General features: G+C 39.0%; 1 protein-coding gene across 3 annotated transcripts; it reads left to right on the top strand.

Moving 5' to 3' along the window:
* Positions 1-8,490: 8,490 nt before the first annotated feature.
* LOC123747161 (TIMELESS-interacting protein) lies at positions 8,491-21,308 on the top strand. 3 transcript variants are annotated; one of them, XM_045729192.2, is made up of 8 exons: positions 8,502-8,700; positions 10,829-11,021; positions 13,009-13,090; positions 14,091-14,289; positions 15,434-15,658; positions 18,545-18,704; positions 20,486-20,698; positions 20,849-21,308. In XM_045729192.2, exons 2-8 carry the CDS (start codon positions 10,877-10,879, stop codon positions 21,034-21,036), a joined length of 1,212 nt encoding a protein of 403 aa, XP_045585148.2. In that variant the 5' UTR covers positions 8,502-8,700; positions 10,829-10,876; the 3' UTR covers positions 21,037-21,308. The 3 variants fall into 3 exon arrangements, with proteins under 3 accessions (XP_045585145.2, XP_045585148.2, XP_045585147.2); XM_045729189.2 differs by having other exon boundaries at positions 8,491-8,700; positions 20,486-21,308; XM_045729191.2 differs by having other exon boundaries at positions 8,541-8,598; positions 20,486-21,308.
* Positions 21,309-21,549: the final 241 nt, after the last annotated feature.

Genomic DNA, 21,549 nt, shown 5'->3' with positions numbered 1-21,549 from the left:
TATATATATATATATATATATATATATATATATATATATATATATATATATATATATATATATATATATATATATATATATATTATTTTCTTTTATGTTTCTCCTTTTATTCGTTTTCTCTAAAATCAAATACGTTTTCTATAGCCTCGACCAATACACTCAGAACATCCCATCGTTATTTTTAGAATTTCGTGCGTGCACGCGCACGCGCACACACGAACCTATACACCAGTTGATTGACGGTTGAGAGGCGGGATCAAAGAGCCAGAGCTCAACCCCCACAAGCACAACTAGGTGAGTACAACTAGGTGAGTACACACACACACACACACACACACACACACACACACACACACACACACACACACACACCCCACCTCGTAGCCCCAAGGGCCGGGCCAAAGGGCATGATATGATTCATTCCTCAGCACATAATACTCATATCTTCAAAAGAATGAGAAACTTTCTGTAGCCATTTCCGCTGCTTGTACTCGTACAAATAGTAACTTTCTCCATTAACTTTCCCATTTAACTTTCTCCTTATTAAGCGTCGGGGGTTCCCTTGACGCTGGCTGTCTCCTAGTACTTTCTTATTCCGTGTGTTGGGGGTTCCAAGTCTTATTTCGTGAGGGTGAAAGCGCTTTGGCTAACTTTTTGCATTTCGCCAGAGACTTCGGGAGAGGGGGGGTCCCACACTGTAGAAAATTGTTTTCATAAACATTTGTGTCCTAATTTCGTCTTGTTTGTAGCGATTACGACCGCTGGATGCGATTGTTTGCCTTTCTTTGTTACGTTTCTCGTTTGCCTGTTTGCGTTCATAGACGCAGGAACCTGTTATCTTCCATCTAGGAAAGTGATCTTTTTCAAGCTTTTAAGAAGTTTTATTTTGCATCAGATCCGCTTGGGTCAGTCTGGGTCACCCTCCGATGTCTGGCTCTATTGTCCTCTATTGTGTCCTCTATTGTGTCGTCTATTGTGTCCTCTATTGTGTCCTCTATTGTGTCCTCTATTGTGTCCTCTATTGTGTCCTCTATTGTGTCCTCTATTGTGCCTCTGGCTCTATTGTGTCCTCTATTGTGTCCTCTATTGTGTCCTCTATTGTGTCCTCTATTGTGCCTCTGGCTCTATTGTGTCCTCTATTGTGTCGTCTATTGTGTCGTCTATTGTGTCCTCTATTGTGTCCTCTATTGTGTCGTCTATTGTGTCCTCTATTGTGTCGTCTATTGTGTCGTCTATTGTGTCCTCTATTGTGTCCTCTATTGTGTCCTCTATTGTGTCCTCTATTGTGCCTCTGGCTCTATTGTGTCCTCTATTGTGTCGTCTATTGTGCCTCTGGCTCTATTGTGTCCTCTATTGTGTCCTCTATTGTGTCCTCTATTGTGTCCTCTATTGTGCCTCTGGCTCTATTGTGTCCTCTATTGTGTCGTCTATTGTGCCTCTGGCTCTATTGTGTCCTCTATTGTGTCCTCTATTGTGTCGTCTATTGTGTCCTCTATTGTGTCGTCTATTGTGTCGTCTATTGTGTCGTCTATTGTGTCCTCTATTGTGTCCTCTATTGTGTCCTCTATTGTGTCCTCTATTGTGCCTCTGGCTCTATTGTGTCCTCTATTGTGTCGTCTATTGTGCCTCTGGCTCTATTGTGTCCTCTATTGTGTCCTCTATTGTGTCCTCTATTGTGTCCTCTATTGTGCCTCTGGCTCTATTGTGTCCTCTATTGTGTCGTCTATTGTGCCTCTGGCTCTATTGTGTCCTCTATTGTGTCCTCTATTGTGCCTCTGGCTCTATTGTGTCCTCTATTGTGTCCTCTATTGTGCCTCTGGCTCTATTGTGTCCTCTATTGTGTCCTCTATTGTGCCTCTGGCTCTATTGTGTCCTCTATTGTGTCGTCTATTGTGCCTCTGGCTCTATTGTGTCCTCTATTGTGTCCTCTATTGTGTCCTCTATTGTGCCTCTGGCTCTATTGTGTCCTCTATTGTGTCGTCTATTGTGCCTCTGGCTCTATTGTGTCCTCTATTGTGTCCTCTATTGTGCCTCTGGCTCTATTGTGTCCTCTATTGTGTCCTCTATTGTGTCGTCTATTGTGCCTCTGGCTCTATTGTGTCCTCTATTGTGTCCTCTATTGTGCCTAGTTGTTGTTATCATTTAACAGATAAAGATTTTTGTTTAATTATTCCAGTATATGTCACTAGTGAATCAGTGCATCCTAATTGCTGGCGTCATGGTAACTTGCGTCATAGTTCCTGCGTCATAGTTCCTGCGTCATAGTTCCTGCGTCATAGTTCCTGCGTCATGACTGTCCGCAACATTGATCCTTGCGTCATGAGAGAGAAAATAAGCACATTTTTCAATCAATTATATGTTTACTTCCGTATTAAAAGTGACTGATTAATTCTCTTGTAACTCAGTGTCGTTGTTCGATTACTAACGATGCCACCAGAACTAACGCACTTGTCTACTGACTCTCACTTGGCCGCTATTAACGCACTTCAGTACTAACTTTGACATTGTTTACACTTGGCTAGGAACAGCTGAGATCAAGTGGCCTAAAGTGGCCGATTGGTGCATCGTTCTGTTCAACAATAACATTCAATCACCGCCAAGATTGTTATCACAATCACTGATAACGTCAAAATCACTCCTATCGCAGTTGACACGATCAATGACATTCTGGGGCCAGATTCACGAAGCATTTACGCAAACACTTACGAACGTGTACATCTTTTCTCAATCTTTGGCGGCTTTGTTTACAATTATTAAACAGTTAAAGAGCTCCGAAGCACCAGGAGGCTGTTTATAACAATAACAACAGTTGATTGGCAAGTTTTCATGCTTGTAAACTGTTTAATAAATGTAACCAAAGCCGTCAAAGATTGAGGAAAGATGTACACGTTCGTAAGTGCTTGCGTAACTGCTTCGTGAAACTGGCCCCAGGTTCGTAAGTACTTGCGTTACTGCTTCGTGAATCTGGCCCCAGGTGGCTCAGTCATCACCATCACTGCACACACCATCACAGTACTCCTCACCATCATTACCAGCGACACTATCTCTTCATTTGGCATTACCCTGAAAGGTGAAAGGTCGTTTGAAGGCTCTAAGGTTCAACATACATTAGTTCAGGCATCAATGGTTCATATACTATCAGAATGTCAACACAACCTCTCCTCCTACAAAGAACGTCACTTTTCGCACGTATGCGTTACATAAGCCCCCCCCCCCAAAAAAAAAAAAAATAATTGTCGTGCGTGATAATGGAAGCGGCTGGCGAAAGTGACATATTGTCCCGTTTTCTGTTTTGGGTCCACTGGTGGGTTAGGAGAGACTACTTTAAACTGACCGTTTTCTGGACGTTGCGGAAAACCTTATTAGGACGGGCAGCTCTGTTAGTCCTGCGGGACTCTGACGACCGTTTATGCAGAGAAAACGGTCATTAATTGCTGTAATCAGACTCGTAATTGTTGGGAAATTGAATATATTAAATAATGTTCTGCTTTTGATGGTAATTTTATTTAGGGATAAGTACATACGGAACCCCGGACGTAGGTTCGAACCCTCGTCACGCCCTTTGTGGATTTGTACATACATACACAATGCACATACACAAAAATATACATACACAGGTAGAATGTTGAATTTCTAGATAAAGCCATTATAATATATATTATGCCTAAAGGCACAATTTGGCACAGCGTTTCTAGCAGTTCTTATTTTTTTAATGTGTGTTAACAAGGCTCTATATTGAAAAGATCAACAGAGCAACTCTTACGTAGAATTAAAGAGCCGTAAGTGATGTTCTCTCTACCCTCACCTTCAATCAATCATAGCTACCTATGTGCTTTAATATACTGTACCAATAATTTTCTCTCATCTTTTTTTTTTCATTCCATGTAATCTGTTATCATTTTTTTGTCTATAAATTCTGCAAGTAATTACCTCCTTAAAATTTTCTTAGATTAAGGACCTGCCCGAAACGCTGCGCGTGCTAGTGGCTTTACAAGACTGTAATTACCATAATTGTATCCTCACATTCCTTATGTACATTCTTGTATATGCATAAATAAATAAATAAATAAATAAACTATTAATACCAAAAACACAAATCTAAAAATTATTTAATTTTTCGATAAACAGTGTTGAATAGAACAATTTTATTCCTAGAATTTGTGCTTTTGAGAATTCAATGCAAAAGATATTTTAGTCCTATTTGGAAAAAAAAATCAGGATAAGAGTCATCTATCACTGTCACTACAATGGCACTCCCCGCAATGCCACTTAGTGCCATCTTAGCGTATGGGCACATTTGGCAGTTTCCCAAGGGCCCCACGATTCTAGGGGGCCCTTATGCTGCCCAATTGTTCACGAAAAGATCTCTTAGTGGAATGGATACTTATTTGACCTCCCTCTGGAAAGGTCTGGGATTCAATTCCCCTTTCATATTATATATATAATATAATATACGTAACTGTTTGAGGGAATTAAACCTATGCTTTAGCGGACTGGAGGGCCCTATCATCTGGGTAGGGTCCCAGTGCACATCATCTAGGTAGAGAGCCCCTGGTGCATTACCTTGCGCAGGGCCAACAATGGTATTAATATTACCCTCGCACCATTGGAATGGAACAGGACATCAGTGTAAATATGCAGGCGATGAGTCAAAATAACGTGGCTGAAGTATGTTGACCAATCCACACACTAGAAAATGAAGGGACGACGACGTTTCGGTCCGTCCTGGACGAAACGTCGTCGTCCCTTCATTTTCTAGTGTTTTAATTGGTCAACATCAGTGTAAATAGTTTGGGAAAGAACGGGTTGATCTAAGTTTCATATTGAAATTGAAATTGAAATTGAAATAAGTTTATTGAGGTAAAATACACACAAAGGGATGAGGTAGCTCAAGCTATTCTCACCCCGTTCACTACATCATGTTTGTCTACCCTTCCATTTCTGCTATAGTGTTCCATTTTCTGTCACAGTGGTCTGTAGTAACAATATGATAGAAAACGAACGTTTTGGAAAATATTATGCATGACTAAACTATTTATTAAGATAATTTACCTGTTGGCTACCATCACACCAGTGACTTTGACGGGGTAGAAAATCGGTGGCTCTCAGGTAAATTTAGGTAAATATTCTCCAATTTGTTCATTATTTCCAGTTCCTTTAAAAACCCACCCTGTCACGCCAGGTTTGCAGTGTCGTTAGTCATGGGCTAACGACTTCATTGGGACTTAGTTCTGGGATGATTTTTATTGCTCTGTGTTGCACTTTCTCCAGAGAAAATATGTCCTTCTGAAGAATGGATCTCCATGCTTGGATACAGTAATCTAAATGAGAGCACACCAGAGATTTGTACAGTTATAATTTTATAATTATATAAATTATTACCGTTGAATAACATTCTTGTACATGAATGTAAGAACTCTTTTATATAAATAAATAAATAAAATAACTACTCCACTTTTTTATTGCAGCACCCTCTTGTACAGCTTTCAATAACTGTTCTTTTCAGTTAGTGCAACTGTTCTGTTCTTTTTTTTCTCTAACTGTACTTTTCCCTGAATAAAGAATTTAATTTAATTTACCTGTTGGATTCTGACTCCTTGTGCTTTCTCTTTTTCAATCTGTTTCATGGTAGTGTTGTTGATTTGATAATTACGATGTGTACTGTTATATATAATTCACTGTGTCGGCTTTTATCGCATTGGCTTTTATTTTAGCAGTCTCCGTGGCGCAGTGGTAAGATACTCGCCTGGCGTTTCGCAAGCGCCTTGCCTTGGGTTCGAATCCTGGCCGGGGAGGATTGACCGGGCGCCAATCCTTAACTGTAGCCTCTGTTCACCCAGCAGTGAATGGGTACCTGGTTGTTAAACGATTCGGCGGGGTCGTATTCCGGGGAAATTAGGGTTAAGGACCTTGCCCGAAACGCTACGCGTAATAGTGGCTTTACAAGAATGTAAAACTCTTGTATAATAATATTGAGGTCTGTACAAGAATGTATTCCCAGTTTGCTAACTGTAGGTAGTAACTAAGTGACTGTAACCTATCCACCGCTGCTCACTGGATGGGGGGCGGTGTAACCTATCCACTGCTGCCCACTGGATAGGGGGCGGTGTAACCTATCCACCGCTGCCCACTGGATGGGGGGCGGTGTGCAGAACAAACATATCAATTGTGACACTAGCTATCCACATATGTCAGTTGCTTAATTTAGAAACTGTACCTGTGGTCGATCTCGAACCCATTTATGATGCGACGACTTATAATGGATTTTGTAACTAGCTCATCAAGATTGTAAGTTGCTTAGCTAAATGAATTGAGGTTCAGTCCCTGAGCCCATTATGTGCCTCTGTAACCCTTTCCACTATCGCCCACAAGATGGGTAAGGGGTGCATAATAAATGAACTAAACTAACTTTAAGAACTCTTGCATATATAAATAAAAAATAAATAAAATTATATTATAAATATGAAACCAAACATCTATTTGAGTTACCCACAAGAATTTGACATTAAAGAAAACAGTTGTGTTGGAGCATATCTAAGAAAACGGACATGCTATGAATCGCCTACCAGCCGAAACTGTAACTAAATGCCTATAAACATTGCTGCATTACAATATCCAGCTCAGAAATCTTCAGGACAAATGATATTACCCTAGATCAAGTCGCTGGCTTCCTGTCCTCATCGAGGCCACAGGTAAATTCAGGTAAATTACCTTAGGCAGTCTCCATGGTTCAAGTTCAAGTTCAAGTATGTTTATTGAGATAAGCAATAAATACATCTCAAAGGGATAGAGTAGCTTAGGCTATTTCTACCCCCCTCTACTTCAAGTCCCTCAAGGGGCGCACAAATTCAGTGAGTACAAATAGACATATAACAGTACAAAAATCCCATTTAACATTGCATACAGCAAGTACAGCATATAATTGTTACATTCTTGGGGCAAAATTCTTGTAGCTCCTAAGTATACTGTCTATTATACCATTATCACACATCCAAACAATTTGATGTGGTACACTATTTATTTCCTTTATATACCCCATGGTCTAGTTGGAAAGACACTCGCCTGGCGTTTCACGAGCGCTTTGTCCTGGGTTCGAATCCTGGCCGGGGAGGATTTAATGGGTGTCAATTCTTAACTGTAGCCTCTGTTTACCCAAAAGTAAACTGCTCTCGTCTCACTATACTATGCACTAATCTATCCCTACCTTACATATGGTATCTGTGCATGGGGCTCAACCTCTGCAAATTACCTCAAGCAGAACATAACATCAGTTATCATAAGTTATCAGAATAATAACAAACTCGGCTTTCAGACAGCACTCAGCCCCCCTTGTTTAAATCCCTAAACATGCTAAACATAACCTCACTCCACACATTCTCTTGTGCCAAGTACATTTACAAAACCCTGGTTTTAAGTGCAAACCCTATTCTGAAACTCTTCCTGGACAGATGTAATAGAACACATAATCACCACACCAGATATAAATATCTCTTTGATATCCCCAGAATCAAACTTAATATGTGTAAACAATCTATGCAAATAAAGGGGCCTTGTCTATGGAACTCACTCCCTAACGAATTGAAAAGTTTTTAAACTTTTGCCCCACTCAAAAATATAACCAAAAAGTACCTAATTTCACCTTCATATTTTCCTATACCCAATGCTTGAAACTCGCACTGTATCTAGTACTACCCAATTCCCATATATATATATACCTTTGCCATACAACTTCACCATTGTAATCATTGTTGTTATCTTATATCTTGTTATACACACAGTTCGCTACATAATATCCTGCAATAATCCTCAAATTATGCTAAAATGTACCCGTGGACAACCCTTAAAGTTACTTTAATGTACCTACTTTTTTTTATCAAATTTCTTATACAATGTATTTTTGTATACTCTCCTACAATGTATTTTTTTATTCTTTCTTACAATGTGTTTTTGTACTTTCTTTCAGTGTATTTTTATACTTTCGTACAACGTACCTGTAAACATTTTTTTAATTTTGCTAGAAATTAACTTCTTAAAATTATATGTTTGATTAAGGATCTGCCCGAAAAGCTATGCGTGCTAGTGGCTTTACAAGAATTTAAAACTTCAAATTTCTGTACTCTCATTAACCCAATGTACCGTCTTGTGTATGTATGTATGTATGTATGTATGTATGTATGTATGTATGTGTGTATATATATATATATATATATATATATATATATATATATATATATATATATATATATATATATATATATATAAATAAATAAATATGTAAAATAGGTACTGTTAAAAGATTTGGCGGGTCGTATTCCGGGGAACATAGGATTAAGGACTTTCCCGAAACGCTATGCGTGTTAGTGGCTGTACAAGAATGTAAGAACTAATGTATATATGAAAAAAATAAACATAAATATATAAAACTTACCAATGTTTCAAGTTTTGTTAAAATCCGGATACTCGACTCGCGAGTCAAAAACAATGCGGATTCGCGCCAAAATAGAATCAGCTGATGGAGGAACATTTGTTGTTCCCGCGAAATTTTAGTAAACAGAAGGTGTTCTCTCCTACTAGCCAGCTGGTGCTCCAGAGACCTTGGTAAACTAGGAGAGTTCTCTCTGCAACACTAGGTAGCTTTATTGTGTTGCGAGGAACGGAAGAACTAGGATTATTTTGATGCCAGGAGGCAATACCAGAAAGGTATAATGTTAATGGCTCATTCCCCGTTGTGTAATTAAAGATTTGTTGCTTGATCTTTTAATCCAGTGATATTTTATCTTTGCCTATGTTAATTATGGAGCGTTTGAGCATAAATTGAATAGGCAAGTTGTACTTCTCTCAGTTTTGCTTCAGTATTTGTAAGTGACACTTCTCCAGTTATAGTTAAATGGAAGCTGGAAGTTATGACTAGAGCGGAAGTGTTAATGAACAATACATGATTCAGTCAGTTGATTTAGCGTAACAAAACCTGGTGCAGTATTGTGTTGTAACATTATTGAGGACAGGAACCTCTTTTTGAGGCCACCCTCCCCCCCCTCTAGCCAAGGGCAAGGCTGTACAAAAAATCCATAAACGTACCCATAATTTTGCCCAACCATTTGGGGTGGACGGTAGAGCGACGGTCTCGCTTCATGCAGGTCGGCGTTCAATCCCCGACCGTCCACAAGTGGTTGGGGCACCATTCCTTTCCCTCCGTCCCATCCCAAATCCTTATCCTGACCCCTTCCCAGTGCTATATAGTCATAATGGCTTGGCACGTTCCCCTGATAGTTCCCTTCCCTTACCCACAATTAAATCGGGTGTCATAGTGACATCACACACCTTACATGTGCTATATATAAAACCCAACTTTATCTATTATTTTTGTTGGGTTTGGATCGATTGCTAAGATAGGTTGTATTTAGGTTTGCTTAAAAGAGTAGAATGATATTGCTGTGCATACCTTTTGGCAGTTCTATGACCCCCACTCAGGGTGTCTTCTCATTCATTCTATCCGATTATTGGCGAGTCCCAGTGGTGCTTAACCTCGCTGGTACACCAGAATTCCATGAGATTTTTCACGTTAATATAGATCGGCTAGTCTTGAATTCATGTGTATGTCAAACATTTAAGCCAGCAGTTGTCAAGGTACAGTTAAGGCATACACGTGTTAACATTTCTGATTGTCAAAACCTAGTACTGTATTATCATGGGGTTAGACTGTATTAGTTTAGGTTAAGCTGTTAGTTTCAGTGGGGTTAGGTTAGGTTGGGTTAGATTAGGTTAGGTTAGGTTGGGTTAGATTAGGTTAGGTTAGGTTAGGTTGGGTTAGATTAGGTAAGTTTTAAAATCCATTAGTGTACCTTTTTGCATATGATGTAACTTGTATCCAAATTGTCTCTCATCGTTGGTGTTCACAACTGTCTTAGAGGGGCAGGATAAACTCCAACCCCAAAACATTCCATCCCATCTAAGAAAGACGATTTCCCCTGCTGTACCTGCTCCTAGCTGATATCTCGGCTTTAATTAAGCTTCCTTAGCTTAGCTTTGTATGAACAAGTCCATGTGAGGACAAAACTCATTCAACACTGGAAGAGGAAGTTACTGCTGAGGGAATTTTTTTTTTTTCCAGAACGTATATCACTGTTTTTAGCATTTGAGGAAGTGTGTATGTATGTGTCACAGTGTGACATACTGTGTCACAGTGTGACATACTGTGTCACAGTGTGACATACTGTGTCACAGTGTGACATACTGTGTCACAGTGTGACATACTGTGTCACAGTGTGACATACTGTGTCACAGTGTGACATACTGTGTCACAGTGTGACATACTGTGTCACAGTGTGACATACTGTGTCACAGTGTGACATACTGTGTCACAGTGTGACATACTGTGTCACAGCTTCAGTGAGTTTAAATACCTGGAAAGGTGGCACTTTTGCTTGGAGCTTCGTTATGATGGGAAATGTTTCTGTTAGGCATTTTGGAATGATTTTGTTGGGTGAATAGTAACCCTTAATATGGCTCCAATCATGTTTTTATTGTACAAATCCACAAGGGCCGTGAGGATTCAAACCTGCGTCCGAGAGCATCCCAGACACTGCCTTAATTGAAAAATTTGTTCATTGATGCATCACGCTATTGTAATTTCTGTGTGTAATGTTTTTATTGTTTTTCATAGATGGGCACAACATTACAAGAAATAATTAAGAGCAGTGAGACTTATATTGGCAAAGACGTAGAATAAAATTAGAATGATTTGGTTGGCTTTATATATTTAAAAATTTTAATAATAAAATTATTGTAGCTAAACTGGGTAATGTTTATCTAAAATTTCACTCTACAGGTTACAAAATCAGTTAGAATAAATTAACACTCAAGCTTCACACCAACCATGGAGCTGAACGTGGAAGAGTTGTTTGGGCAGCGTGAAGCAGAAAGTGACCGAGACTCTGACTCGGGAGCTGAAGATGGTGAAGAAAGTGACGATGGGGGTCGTAATAATCCAATGGAGGAAGCTGTCGAGGTTCCCGAACCTGGTAGGTAACTTGTCGCTATTAACAACATTATGTGGCTCGGTTGATTCCAAGTCCTACCTTTTGGTGTGCATGACAAAAATTGTTTACAAAACTAATGTAAAACAAAGTCACAGTTGGCATTTTGAGAACAGGAGGTAATTGCAGATAGCGATTAGAGTTATTTAAGGGTTAATGTAGCAATTTGATATGTCCTGGATGCATATTCTACTTTCCTCTTCATAGAAAGAACTGAGCATATGTTTCTAGAGTTAACTCTCACACAAAATCGGTATAGATGCTGCCTTTTTATTTTCCATACCAAGCCAGCAGCTAACTGTTGACTGTTGATCTAGGTTTACCTCCCAGTGCAAACTGTTGACTGTGGGTTTAGTTTTACTTCCCAGTGCATGCTTTTGACAGTAGGTCTGGTTTACCTTCCAGTGCATGGTGCTGACTTTAAGGGAGGTTTACCGCCTTATGCTACAGTGGAATTTCATCCAACTGGGATGGGTTTAGCGGGCCAAGGATAGTCAGTTTTTTTTTTCTCGGCACCCTCTTTATGAACAAATTCACAAGGGCCTTGATGAGGGTTCGAACCTATGTGCTGGATGTTACCAGATGCGCTCCAGTCAACTGTACCACGACGTGCAGATATTTGCTCGACCCTCTTTATGTATTCCAAACCTACCTTTTGAAGTAAGGGAAATAGAAGTTTGTCTCACTTTGAAGTTTTAATTAGCTATATTCATAATTCAACTCTCGGCCTTTGTCTGCTATCCTGTTCCCTTACTTATATATCTGATAATTTTGATCTTGTTTAAAATGTTAAAAAGCAACCCTGCATGCATTTTAGCTAATGCATAATTGATTCTCGGTCTTAACCCTCTGGTTGCATATTTGGATTTGGCAGTTCATCCATGAGAGATGTAATTTTGGGGCCTGTGAACTTTGCCTGAAGTGGTCCCAATAGTAATTTCCCCAAGGTTTGGTATAGCCAAACTTGAGGACATCACATGCAGACGATAAGTCACGATAACGTGGCTGATATGTTGACCAAGCCACATACACATACGACTTGATAATGATCCTGGACGGATTGAAACATTGTCGTTTCTTCATCTTAAGGTGTGTGGTTTTGTCATCATATCTTCAGCTACATTATTGTGATTCATCGTCTGCGTAATTGCAATGTTTACATATGACTGTATCATTTATGATTGTAATTAATGGCCAGTGCTGGCTGGTTTTGATTCTGATGTTGATCACTGGCAGCCCATTATCTTGGTCGCTTCAGAGCAATCATTGGGCCAATGATGCCCAAGCTCAGATGTGTAATTAAAATTTTTGCTCTTAAAGGCCTTCAGGCTAATTTCATGCACTTGTTTTCATCATAATAACACGTATCTCTTCCCATCCATGAGACGGTTATCTTGAGGTTATCTTGAGATGATTTTGGGGCTTTTTAGTGTCCCTGTGGCCCGGTCCTCGACCAGGCCTCCACCCCCAGGAAGCAGCCCGTGACAGCTGACTAACACCCAGGTACCTATTTTACTGCTAGGTAACAGGGGCATAGGGTGAAAGAAACTCTGCCCATTGTTTCTCGCCGGCGCCCAGGATCGAACCCGGGACCACAGGGGTCACAAGTCCAGCGTGCTGTCTGCTCGACCGACTGACCGGGACAAGGAGGCATTTGCCATAATCGTTGGCATATTAGTCGCACCTTCACTAAAGACGTACCTTTATATTGCAAGGATATTTCGTGCAAGCTTTTTCTTTTAATGTTTCATCGTACATTAATTCAAAGGGATTTTAAGGTGCAGTTACCCTATTCCAATATTTTTTGTTAGCTTTGACGTCGAGCTTAAACGTAATCTTATAACAATGTATTGTACTGCCAGCAAATGTGTTTTTGGTTGAGAGAAGTTAGTGAAGATGGAAGCCCAACTTAATCTCCTACCTCTTTATAGTTGACATCTTCTTTTGAAAATTATTTAACTCTTTATTGTAGGTCAGGAGACGGCTACCCAGCAGCAGCCTATTAAGCCTAAGAAAGTGGTGAAGAATCCTCAGCCAAAACTTGATATTCACCGGTTAGTGTCTGTGATATGCTTTTCCTGTTTCTGCATTTCTGCTTGTGTGTTATGTTTGAGGGATACAGTATAATTATTGTACCATCAATTTTTGTATTTTTAGACCTCTCAAGGGGGATACAGTATTGGGATTTTTAGGCATCTTTCTGGGGTATGCAATACTGTACTGTACTCTTGTATGGTTTTGTACCCTGTTTCTGAGCTATGCCACTTGGATGCTGCAGTGAACAGGTTCAGGATCTATCTTGAGGTTATCTTGAGATGATTTCGGGGTGTAGCATCCCCGCAGCCCGGTCCTCAACCAGGCCTCCTTTTTGTTACACATCCCCAGGAAGCAGCCTGTAGCAGCTGTCTAACTCCCAGGTACCTTTTTACTGCTAGGTGAACAGAGGCATCAGGGTGAAAGAAACTCTGCCCATTTGTTACCACCTTCACCGGGGATCGAACCCGGAAACTTAGGACTACGAATCCCGAGCGCTGTCCATTCAACTGTCAGGCCCCATAAATGATGCTTATCTCTAGTGACTACAGGGTCGACTACAGGGTCTTCTCACAAGTCGAGCCTGGCCTCGGGCCGGGCTTGGGGAGTAGAAGAACTCCCAGAACCCCATCAACCAGGTATCAACCAGATATCAGGGGAGTGAGGTGGTGCCCTGCCTACTAGCCGTTTATACGTGGTGCTCTAATTACCCCCACTGACATGACAAAAGAGATGACATAATTTAAATGATAAGTGCTCATAGGCCATTGCTCCCTGCGCCTCTCAGAGGGGAACCAGATTCTAGCTCGTGGTTCCCGGTAAGCAAAGGACTCCTCTGACTGATGACCTCTAACTAATACAGCACTATATCAGTTTAGATAGATTCAGGAAGCCTCCAGGGCTCACCCAGAAAATGGTGTTTCATTACATTCAAATTTTTTTTTTTTTTGTACTTAAGTTTAATTTTTTTTTTTAATGGAAGGCAGCATTTTTATAACTACTTTTTCTGTGTAATTTCAGGTTGGCTGGTCCAAGAGGAATTGGAATTATCCAAAAATCTTTTAAAAACGTGAAGTTCCGTGGAAAAGGTCACGAAAAAGAAGATATTGATGTTCTCTTGAAGATTCTTGAGCATTGGGCACATCGTCTCTTCCCGAAGCTTCCATTTAGAGACACTTTAGAGCAAATAGAAAAATTAGGGATGAAGAAAAATGTCCAGGTAAATGGAAGACAGTACAGTAGTTAAATTTGTTTGAAATAAATTGGTGGCATTGTAAAACGTAATATAGACTTGAATACAGTAGACAGTTATACCTGAAGTATACCTGGAGAGGGTTTTGGAAGTTCTTTTACTCCCCGAGCCTAGCCTGGGGCCAGGCTCGACTTGTGACAACTTGGTGCAATGCAACAGGCTTGGAGTGGCCTGCGGGCCCACATTTCCACTACAACCCAGATGGTCCAGTACTACTCTACAAGAAATTACCAAATGCTTCTTGCACCTTTGTTTTATCAATATTTCTAATGCTTGCTGGGAGGATATTGAACAGCCTTGGACCTCTGATTGTTTAGGCAATGCTCTCTGATTGTGCCTATTGCACCTCTGCTCTTCACTAGTTCTATTCTGTATTTCCTTCCATATCTTTCGCTCTAGTATGTTGGCATTCTACTGTGCAAATTTGAGATTTGGCCTTCCAGTATCTTCCATATATATATTATTTGACACCTCATCTATCCAGAGAGTACATTTTGAGAGCTTTAAGATGGTCCCAATAATTTAGGTGTTTTATCGTGTCGATACACGCCATATATGTTTTCTGTATTCTCTCTTATTTCAGAAATCTTTCCTGCTCTGAAAGGGAAAGTAAGTTCACTACTGAGCAATACATGAGACGGGACAGCACCAGTGATTTATGAAGTATTAGCATTGCTCTGGGATTCCTAGATTTTAACGTTCTCATAATTCATCCAATCATTTTCCAGGCTGCTGCTATATTTGCTCGGTTATGTTCACTAAATGTCAGGTTGTCAAACATCGTAATTCCCAAATTATTCACATAGTGTTTTCCTTCTATGAATAAGTCTGATTGTGTCCTGTACCCTGTATTTCATTTAAGTTCCTCGTTTCTACCATACCTAAGTCCTTGGAGCTTATCACTCTTAAAATCATGTTAGTGTATTTGCTGTTGCCCAATGCACGACTTTATTAATATCTGCTTGTAGTTTTTCAGTGTCTTCTACAGAGGACACTGTCTTCTACAGTGTCTTCTTCATCTGTAGAAAATGCTGAAAAACTACAAGCCACTATTATACTATAGAATATTTAGTAAATTGAGATCATTTTGTTTTACAAATTATTTTTTCAGGTGCTCTTAAAACGTCTTCGACTAGACATGTTTACTGAAAGTGAGCTCAATGGTGTGAGTGAAGAGACAGTAAGGCGAGGCATAGATGATGAAGAGGAGCAGCAAGAAGAACCAACAATTGATGTATTCGATGAGTTGTTGGGTAATAATGGCTTCTCTGCACCTTCCCAAACTGTTCTTCCACCATCAGAATCTATCAGTCATATACCAAGTGAACTTAACAAGGTACATTTTGTTGTTTATTTTCTTCAGAGAATGTCCAAACAGTTCTTTCAGCTGAATCAATTAGTCAAAGACCAAGTCAACTTAATGAGATATATTTAGTCATCCATTTCCTCATAAAATGATGTTATTTTCCGGGTGATACCCGGCAAACACACACCGAAACTACGACGTTGGTACAACGTTCGAACAAGTTTGAACACCTCCTAACCAGTTATAACAACCAATATAGCAAGTTGTAACAACGTTCTAATATGTCATAAACACATTAAGCCAAGATGTAACAACTTTATTACAAGTTGTAACAAGCGGAAAATAGAGACAGTTACGGCTTGTGTTTCCAGGGTAGCAGTTGTCATGTTGGAGAGTTTTGTACTCACCTCTGGGAGGGGGGTTTGTTCTTTTGGTTCTAGCAGGCTATTTCTGTATCTTCATTCTTTTCCTTTTCTGGGTAAGAATGGGATGGTTCCCTTCTGGAGGGATTCTTTGGTTATTGAGTATTGATTTCTTTGTCAAGGTGTGCATCATTTGACGTTTGATTGTGAGTGTTCATCACTACCTGCACGTGGTACAGGCTGTTTCAGGAGACGATGTTGTTTGTTGATACAGTCTCCTTGGAAGCCTGTTCAATGGCTCGTTTGTCTCGAGTCATCTGAAGTGTCATAAAATCTACCCAACCTGCAGTCTCACCTTGAGTCCATGATAATTGGAAGCTTACAGATTTGACTGCTGTATTTTCTAATGTCTCAGGCTCAGGAATCTTCGAGGCTTAACAGAGTCCTGGTGGCTCATTACCTCACCAGTGTCACCAATTCCTGTCGAGCTAGTGTTGCCTTGGGTAGGGTTTTCCCTACCCAAGGCAACCAGCATTGAATGTAATAAAACTCCTTTTTGGGGGAGTATCTCTGTTGCTTTCTGGCCCCTCCCTTTTCCTCCCAACCAGTTGTCCTCTATTACAGGTTTCCCCTCTTACCATGTGTCCTCTCTCTCTCTCTCTCTTGTCTCGATATTTTAACTAGTTTGTTAAACTGGATTTACTGGACTGTATGATATGATAGCTTTGGCTTTACAAAAAAATTAAAACATTAAACATGTAGAGAATAAGTCACAGTAACATGGCCGAAACAAGTACAGTAACTCAACTCACACATCTGAAATACTCAAAATGTTCGGTAATATGTTTATTGTTTGTGATGTGTGTGTGTATATATACAGACGACCACGGGCTTTGCGAACCCCCTTGGGGACGAGCCCTGTCGGTTACCGTGTAGGTTCGTAAATGAGGAATTTTAAATCTAGGGGGAAAATCCACAGGTTCATAGCTTAAATGCAACAGTATTTTGTTTGTGCTCAGCAATAAGAGAAGTCCTGATCCACTTTTGTTGATTATTGTTGATGGAGCATAGTTATTTACATGGAAAAGGTGGTGGTGGATGTTGGTGGTGTTGGGTTGACTGAAGTGAAGATTAATGGTGATACAGTAACCTCAGATGTTGAACAATTTGGGTCAACATGTAACGAGTTGGGTGCAGGTGAGGCAATGCCAGCTTTCTTGGAAGCCTTCTCCCCTCACTGCTGCTCTCTCTCCCACCCTCACTGCCTCTCTCCCCTACCAAGAGAATCTGCTGGTAGGTGGCTAGCTCATTAGATTGCCAGCCAGAGATAGCCTGGATGGATTTAGCAGTAAATAGCCTCAGGAATTTTCATTGCTTGATGAAATTCACATGCTTTTTCCATAAGCAGCCAGCGTGCCAATGACTTCTTCGTCACCTCACGCTTCTGTTTGTACCACTCACACACTCTCCACTTTTGCTTGACTTACTACCTTTCTATTTTGTATTACCTTTTCACTTTCACTTCTAGAGAAATAGTAAATAAAAATGATAGGTTTTGCCTTAAGAAAATAAAAAAAACAGTACTTTTGCCAATGCCATATTCAGCGCTCACAACATTTCTCGGGACTCTGCTCTCCACCTTCTTAATTATTTCAACTTTCCTCTCAAATGTCATTACTGACCTCTTTTATGTATCCCACTTGTTGATGCTTTCACTGACACAATGCGTGCATTTGGAGCTGACATGGTGCACGGATGTTACTAGATTGTGCATGTATATCCAACAAAGAATGAACACTCCAGTCTTGTGACAAATCAAAACAATGGGAGCAATGGGAGGTGAATCTGTGACATCACAGAGTAGAAGGCACTAGTGGCATCCGACACAGTCAGTGGGCAAAGTAGGCCATCTCCCACCCACCACCCCAGGCCGGCGTGAGGCCTGGTGGATGCTTACACATTTTCCGAACATTTTATGAGAATCACTGTGCTGGGAGGCCTGGTCGATGACCGGGCCGCGGGGACGCTAAGACCCGGAAGCACCTCAAGGTAAGGTGCTTCTCGAACTTGAGTAACCAAACTAACCCCAATCGTGAAATTGGAACTTTTGGATAACTTAAGTTCGCAAAGCATGTGGCTGTCTGTATACATGAACATTTTGTATTGAACGAAGTGAGAATAGCTTGAGCTACCTCATTCCTTTGTATGTATTTATACCTCAATAAATTTATTTCAATTTCAAATCTGGAAAAAAAATTAAATGAGTGGGACAACTTTTCGGCTCATCCTGGACCTCTTATGAAGTCATGGGAAGGACTTTATAAGGTTCCAAGACATTACAAAACAGCACTGCTCTCATTTAATTTCAAATGTGTATATTGGGTTATTCAACATTTCATCTGAAATCTGGCTTAATGAGTTGATTAATTTTACTGCTTAGGAGTGAAATATTTTACAATTTCAAATTTTTCAATAAAAATTTTGTTCGTGTAGTTATTAATACTGTATTAATAAAACAAATTCTTGAAATACTCTCTTATTGATTTTCTTGCAGACTCTGACAGATGAGCAGAAAGAACGACTTGAACGCAATAAAAGGCTTGCAGAGGAGAAACGATTGGCCCGATTAAAAATACAAAATGAGGAGAAGGCCAGACGAATGGCATCAGTCGTCGAGGACCGGGAGACAGAAGTGGAGTCAGAGGATATTTTTGGTAATGTGTCTCAGATTCTGTTACTCATCATCATAAATAATCATCATAAATAATCATCATAAATTATCATCATTAACACATCACGAATGATCATCAACAATTATCATAAATTACTAAATTTCATTGATGGGTGGGGATTTGCGAACTAAAAAGTTGGCTCCTAAAAATCTTTTTATTAATACTTGGTATACATTTATGAGTACAGTACCATTTGCTCACTGAAAAGGCTTCATTGTGTTGCACTAAATACCATTCATAAAAAGATGTCTCGCAGGAATAAATGTAATTTTTTTTTTTTTTTTTTTTTTTTTTTTTTTTTTTTTTAGAATTCACAGGAACTCGCATTAGTTTACTGTTTAATTCCACTAATGATGTGATGGAGGTACTTGGAATGAAGATATATATATATATATATATATATATATATATATATATATATATATATATATATATATATATATATATATATATATATATATATATATATATATATATATATATATATATATATATATATATATATATATATATATATATATATATATATATATATATATATATATATATATATATATATATATATATATATATATATATATATATATATATATATATATATATATATATATATATATATATATATATATATATATATATATATATATATATATATATATATATATATATATATATATATATATATATATATATATATATATATATATATATATATATATATATATATATATATATATATATATATATATATATATATATATATATATATATATATATATATATATATATATATATATATATATATATATATATATATACATACATACATACATACATACATACAGTATATATATATAATTTTGGCCTTACTGACTGCACTTTCAAAATCTCTATTCTGTATGGATGCTTAAAGTACTGTATTGCATAAGATTCAAGTCTTGCAGGCATATGGGACTCGCATAGAATTTCTCAGGGCTCCGCTCCAGTAAACAGATGCCATTTTGAAAAAAAAATGGTGGGCAACTTTCCTGGGTGTAAAAGCCTCGGTGCCGAGTGAGTGAGTGGGAACTCACTCTGCGAGCACTCTGCTCACTCTGCAACTGCTCACTCTGTGAGCAACCAAGGCTGGCGCATGCAGCACAAGCTAATAGCACTGCTCTTTAGGCTGTGATCACAGGATCACTTCAAAATGCCGCAATATATATGTTACTGCTATTTGTAATGATAGCCTCATAAAAGAGCCTGACTGTGGTAAAGACTGTACAGTGGTCGGATATCAGTGAACATACTGCGGTTTACGAGGTTGATAGTGCTGGGCAGGCAGCCGTAGCTCTCTGCCATTGTTTGGTCATAATGTTTCGACTTGCTTAACCATCCAGCATCATAACTCTGTAATAAGTCTTATCCATCTTGAAGAAATGTTGTGGAAGCCTCCCCCCCCCCCTTTTTTTTTAATTTTTGTTTTTAGAACTTAATTTTCTCAAGCAATTTAGAAAATTTTACCACAACTTGACAGAAAAATTGATCATTATATATTTATAAATACCGTACTATAGGCTTAGCATTTTTATGACCCTATTGTCCTCACACTTATACCTATACCAGCATGTATAAATTATAAATTAAACTTTCTGTTTTTTCCATTTATTTCTCCATTCCAATTCTCGTAACTTCTTTTTCCCCTATTTTCCACTTCCACTTTTATTTTTGAATAAATCTATTTAAATAGAGAAATCCTTAGCAACATTTGAACTCTCTTACAGATAATGTGAAGAAAGTAGTGAATGTAAATGAAGCAGACAAGCCAGGAGGTGCCAGTGATGCGTCATCAGGGGAAGATGGTCGTGACGCTGGTATAGAAGACATGGAGACACAGGAAAGTGGCGAAGACCGTATAATAAGAATGACAGAAGAGGAAACGACACCACAGTTGGCAGACACGGAGAAAGGCGAGGAAACAGCAATGCAGTTAGAAGGTACGGAGAAAGAAGTAGGGGAAGTAACACCAGAACTAGCAGACAATGAAAGAGAAGAGGATAATGCCCCATCTTCCTCAAGTAGAGTGAACCCTATAGATAGTGACAACAATGAAATTAATTCTGAAATACCTCTAATTGACTCCACAGGTGATGGTATACAACCCAAGGAAATCCTAGGGATGAGAGAGGTGTCAGAAAGTATCAATAATAGCGCAGGAGAGAGTTTAGCCAAAGAAAATGGGCAAAGAGAATTGGCAGAGGCAGACAAGGATGATGCAGGCTGTTTATTTACAGAAGATGATATGCTTGATATGTTGGATCAAGAGGAAAGCTAACAGTAAGCATTTACACACCCAAACACCTCACATAACTTTTATTATAAAATATGTTTATTTATCTTCCTGTCTATTGATTTTTTTAACCAACAGGCAAAACAAGATGCCACAATTTGAAATGTAACAAAAAATTTATGTAAAAATGAGAGTAGCTCTTGATAAACTAAATATTACACAAGAGGAATGGGCTTTAAGAGAGTGTTAAATGTGTGTAAAGAACCTCTAAGAACAAAACCTGTTCATGATAAGTGAAATAAAGATGTGGAAACTCCTCCAATATAGTTCTATTTAACCACTGATATATATACTGTATATCACATTTAAATTTTTTTTTTTAAATTTTGCCCCGAGGGGCGAGTTTATTGGGCAGCGCCACTCATCTTGTGAGTGAACATACCGCCATAGCAGAATGTACAACACTCCCCAATAGGAAGAAAACCCGCTGGGTTGTTCATCCTGTCACTTGTACCCAGACACAGCTGGGACTTGCTTAAATGTCTCAAGTGAACAGCT

This window comes from Procambarus clarkii, chromosome 77 (genome assembly GCF_040958095.1).
Source record: "Procambarus clarkii isolate CNS0578487 chromosome 77, FALCON_Pclarkii_2.0, whole genome shotgun sequence".
NCBI lineage: Eukaryota > Metazoa > Arthropoda > Malacostraca > Decapoda > Cambaridae > Procambarus > Procambarus clarkii.
This window is presented reverse-complemented; position numbering and strand designations above follow the sequence as displayed.

Coding starts and splice junctions, on each gene's coding strand:
- LOC123747161 (XM_045729189.2), top strand. CDS start 10,877: ATGGAGCTGAACGTGGAAGAGTTGTTTGGGCAGCGTGAAGCAGAAAGT. Junction 15,659..18,544: donor TACCAAGTGAACTTAACAAG/GTACATTTTGTT, acceptor ATTTTCTTGCAG/ACTCTGACAGATGAGCAGAA. Junction 18,705..20,485: donor GGAGTCAGAGGATATTTTTG/GTAATGTGTCTC, acceptor ACTCTCTTACAG/ATAATGTGAAGAAAGTAGTG.